The 5,051-nt window shown below is 29.3% G+C and overlaps 1 protein-coding gene across 1 annotated transcript; it reads right to left on the reverse strand.

Moving 5' to 3' along the window:
* Positions 1-399: 399 nt before the first annotated feature.
* LOC126682901 (ent-kaur-16-ene synthase, chloroplastic-like) lies at positions 400-5,051 on the reverse strand. Its single transcript, XM_050378666.2, has 12 exons — positions 4,778-5,051; positions 4,064-4,244; positions 3,264-3,472; positions 3,058-3,181; positions 2,491-2,588; positions 2,200-2,414; positions 1,973-2,082; positions 1,782-1,877; positions 1,489-1,704; positions 1,204-1,345; positions 820-1,065; positions 400-729 (listed from the first exon to the last, which is right to left on the reverse strand). The coding sequence occupies exons 1-12, from the start codon at positions 5,028-5,030 to the stop codon at positions 424-426; spliced, it is 2,196 nt and encodes a 731-aa protein (XP_050234623.2). The 5' UTR covers positions 5,031-5,051; the 3' UTR covers positions 400-423.

Consider the following 5,051-nt stretch of genomic DNA (forward strand, 5'->3'; position numbering starts at 1 on the left):
ACAACTATATAACTATTTTAAAATCTGGGGATTTTAGTTGATTTGGCTATCAAAATTATATGGAAGAATAACTTCATTGGAAGGATGAAATAAAATTAATATTTCATATAAATATCATAAGTTCATTTATAATTAATCAACAAAATAAAACATTGTGTTTCATAAGTAATTGACGAAAAATCATCGAATTTTAAAATGGTGATAGAATTGCAAAAATACAATTGATGATGAATGGAATTGTCAACTTCAAACGGACATCATAGGATTGCAATTTCAAATATAAGTAGTAAATTTATTTGCAGTTAATCTTACATTCTTAATTAGACAATTTAATTGTATTTATTAAAATGATTCGAAACGATCTAATACAGCTTCTAGAGAAGCAATATATTATTGATTACAAACCTGACCAGTAATAATACACTAAAAAAGAGAAATCGGTTCAAATAATACAACTTTTGCATCTCTGGACATTTTATTTTTGGGACTTGAATAGCCATCATTGTCCATGTAAAAGTAGTGTAATACGTTACTAAAGTTCCAAAATAACTCCCTGAAACGTTTTGGAAGCGAATTATCTTCCTTTTGCACAGCTAGTCGTAGTAATTCTTTCCTATACATCTCAATGTCTCGAATTACACCTTCAATGGCTTCTTCTTCTGTCATGTTCCCTTGACTATGAAGTATGCGTAGCGATACACTGTTGTATTTACCTTGTTCGCGTTCTCTCTACGAATTTACAATAATAAATTGTGCATATATTAGACTATAAAAGTAAGAGAAACTCACAAAAATGACAAGGAATTGATTTTTTGGTACCTTGAAAGATTGGAGATCATTAAGAAGTCGTCCAACCAGGCTGACATACTTAAATAGATTATATACTTGTGGTCCTATCATTACTTCTTCAGGCAATGTTATTCCAAGAAAATAGGTTGTTATATGACAAATTGGTCCTAAGGCAAAAGATATATATGCATTTTCCATGTATTCATTCAGCGATGGTATTACATTCTCTCCAGCCCATGTAGCTTCTTTCATCATAGAATTGAGCAATTCTTGCCACTGCAACGTCAATAATATAAGCATTGCTAATATAAATCAAAATTTCATAAATAATTAGCTTTAATTTTGTAAAGACGTTTTAAATTTTGGAAACCTTTTTATTCTTGTAAAACATTTAATTTTAACAAAATATCTTACTATTTTGACCAAGTGAAGCTCAACATTTCTTCCATGATGTTCGAATGCAATGACATTAAGCTCTTTAATCATATCTTCAAGTGCTGAAAAAATGATCTTAACTTTCTCAGAGCGGTATCCAATAGTTGAAGTTTCTCCCCACCTATAAGTGAGAATTTTATGAAACATAATATGTGATCTGGAATAAGTATTCAACTCAATGATTGTACCATATTATTTGTATATTAAATTAATGAGATGTTTGTAATGTTGAATATAATGATAAAAATTAAACAAGTAGAGTACTTTTGGGTTAACTGAACTAGGTTTTCCAATTCTTCTTTGGAACCGGCAACATCAAAAAAGTCGTCAACAACAGTAGCTAGAACACAATTTTTGGTAATGGAGATTCGAGCATCGGCCAATTCAGGAGCAACTAAGACTGCAGAGTTGGTGTAGTAGCAATTAAGTAGTAGAACCCTTGCAAAATCAAGTTCCTCAAATCTACAAATCTTAACCCATCTGCATTTATTTATAATAGTATCAATAAAAAAAATTCCACCTTTCATTACTTATTTTTCACAAAAAAATTCCTGTACCTTTCAAGATTCTGATATTCTTTTTGATACAACGATTGACACATGTTATATTGTTGGATTGCCAGCACCACTAGCTTGCCATTATTATCATTAAGGCTGTTATGGGCGTCAAAAAATACTATTGCATTAATATTTCTTAATATGATATCTAAAAAGCTTTATTTAATTATAAATTAACAAATCTTACTGACCTATAAGATGTTTTTAGAAGTTGAACACTTTTGGTTTTTTGTTGCTCTATTTCCCACCTCATCTCAATGAAATTTAAACTATCATAACGATATCTTAAAGCATGACACACCTGCAAAATTTTATATATTTGGATTGCTCTATCTTTTTAATCATTGCAACATAATTAATTGAATTATAATAAAAACATTGCAATCCGATTTAATTTTCTAACGTTTATCATGCATACCTCTTCACGTAGCTTAGAATCTTTAATGGAATCTGTCAATAGTTGTTGTTTCAAGAAAGAATATGTCCAAACTTCTAACTTCTCAAGAACAAGTTCATTTTTGTATATCATTAACTTTGAGGCTTTGAACAATTCCAAAATTGTTTTTGTACTTTTGAATTGTGGACTTGCTGTATTGAAAAAATGTTCTTCTTCAGAGACGTGTGCTAGCACATCTACAAGAGAGATCACATTTTCTTTAATTCTTCTAAATCTTATTTGCAAATTAAAGATAATATATTAAGTACATACCAGAAGAAACATCGTAACCTCCCAATCGTAGTAGACGAAATCCCAAAGCACAACAACGCACATCCAAATATATCTCTTCATCTCTTTGCATCCATAATCTACGAAACCAATTTTATATTTTAAATACTTCATCCAAGCATTATCTATGTAAGATTTTTAAAATATCGAGTTAAATATTTTTGTGATTACCGAACTATAATTTGTTTAGAGAACGATTACCAAATCTGAAAAATTTATAAAAGGTTATTAGACTGTATTTTTTTACGACACGGTTACCAAATTGAAAAAAGCTATAAATCGGTCACGTAATTATAGCATTTTTACCAAAACGTTACTGAATTATATATGTAGACAAGGCATAAATAGACAATCAGGAACCAAAATGGTGACCATAGTATACAAGAATTATAGTTTAGTAACCGTTTTATAACAAACTTATAAGTTCAGTAACCATTTTCTAAATTTTTTATCATCTGGTAACCGTTTTGTAAAAAAAGAACTATAGTATACTAACTTTTTATAGTTCAGTACCTTTGAAAAATAACCTTTAAAATATTAGTTAAATACCTGTATATATTATCCAAAGTATTATCTATTTCTGTTCTGAAATATCTATCATCAATTCCTAACTTTTGAATATTGTCCACTGCACAAAGCTGGGTATAGATTTCCAACGGATAAGTTGTGGCAACTGCAAAATCACCACATAAAAGTTAATTATTAAAGATAAAGAAATTTACTAGTTTCAAATGTTTCTATTTATTTATTTTTACCTGCATTATCAGAATTCTTTAAAAGGGTGATCAAGTAATCATAACATTGTTGATTATGATTGTAAACTAAAGCAGCTGCAGTTGCTGATGGTGAATTGAAAAATGACCCATTACTTCTTTGATGTTTACGTATCTCTTCCCACGTGCATTTCTTTCCAAGCCCTTCAATTAGGTATGCTAGATAGGTCTTAGTTCCTTCCAATTCACATCTGTAGAAATTAAATATAATGGTTTTTTATGGTAAATGATTATTAAATAAAGCAAAAATATTTTTTATGTTTATAACTTTGACTATTTTATTAAATATCTCTCTAATAAATAATATAGACATCATGGTCCGCCAATTTTATAAATTGAAATAAATATATCCAGCCCTCCGTTTAAATATATTTTTGGACATATAATCCTCATTTAAAAGTATCTATTGCGTAAAATAACTATTTATAGAATTAAAATTTTATAAATATATTACGAAAAATAGATGTAATTTGGAGTTTGGATATATTTATTCCAATTCCTGAAATTGGCACAAGAGAATATCCAAATCATTTTTATGGATGTATTTGACAAAATGACTAAAACTATAAAAAAAATCATTTTGTCTTCAATAAATTTGTATAACGTAAATTTAAAATGTCAAGAAATTTAGTTTAAGTATTTGATATTTAGAAAATGTCAAGTTAACTCATGAATTATTCAAAATCGGCTTAAAAATAATACTGAAAAGTGATTGCGGAAATGAAAAATTAACACATTAATTTCATATTATATGTAAAAAGATAATTAATTTTAAATAATACCTTGCGACTTCTTTTTCTCTCTTCTGCAGTAATACATCAAGTATTTCAGGATGGAAAGGAAGCTCTAATTCATACTCTATTGCAAGTTCTATCATGGCAGGAAATGTAATATCAAATCCAATTGGTGTCAATTGTCTCTCGTCATTGACAGCCCAACAATTAGCCTCAATAAATCCTAGACCTACAAAATGGATAGAAGTTTGTAAAACGATACATAGACAACTTATGTCTACGGCTATTTAAACAAATTTTTATCACAACCTTTAAAATTTGTCAATTTCATTTATCATTTTTTTAATTTTTCAGAATTATATTACCGTTTGAAAATCCGACAATTTGTAGGATGATGTGGCAGTTGAGAACAACATGAGGCGATGAATTAGATGCCACAAGTAATTGTTCATGTTGTTATCATTCAGGTCAAAATCCAATTTAGGATTGAGAAAAAAAAAATCCAACGCGTCAAATTATGCTCCAAAATTAAAAATTTTGATCAATTACTCGTGGTGTCTGATTTGTCCCGTCCTCTACTTGTCACGCCAGCTACAAATCAGTGAACTTTTAAACGGTGATATGATTACACAAAATTAAAAGATAGTAAATGAAATTGACAATTTTTAAAGATTTTGTTGAATTACAAATTAGTGTAGATGTGGTTATTTTATGTATAATTGATCCGGAAAAAAAAATTCATGAATCCGCCACTGGCCGTACCTCTTTTGATGAGTGATTGGCCAACTTTCCATTTTTGAAGAGCAAGAACACAAGCCAAAGTACAAGAGAGATAATCCTTAACAAGTAATGGATGGTATGGATTATGGGACCATGATCCATCATGATGCTGATTCTCCATAATCCATTCCAGACATTTGGGAAACAATGGCTTCTCCTTTGATTCTTTAGAAGGAACCATAGCCACCCATGCTGTATCATAAGACGAAACTGATAGTTTAGCTTTCTCAATCATCTTTTTTCTTGCTGTTGTGTT

Source organism: Mercurialis annua, linkage group LG5 (genome assembly GCF_937616625.2).
Source record: "Mercurialis annua linkage group LG5, ddMerAnnu1.2, whole genome shotgun sequence".
NCBI classification, from domain to species: domain Eukaryota; kingdom Viridiplantae; phylum Streptophyta; class Magnoliopsida; order Malpighiales; family Euphorbiaceae; genus Mercurialis; species Mercurialis annua.

Bases quoted from the DNA above. Each gene is read 5' to 3' on its own strand.
- LOC126682901 (XM_050378666.2), bottom strand. From the start codon at position 5,030: ATGATTGAGAAAGCTAAACTATCAGTTTCGTCTTATGATACAGCATGG. The intron at 4,245-4,777 runs GTACGGCCAGTG...TCCATTTTGTAG, and splicing joins CCAATCACTCATCAAAAGAG to GTCTAGGATTTATTGAGGCT. The intron at 730-819 runs GTACCAAAAAAT...GTAAATTCGTAG, and splicing joins ATGATCTCCAATCTTTCAAG to AGAGAACGCGAACAAGGTAA.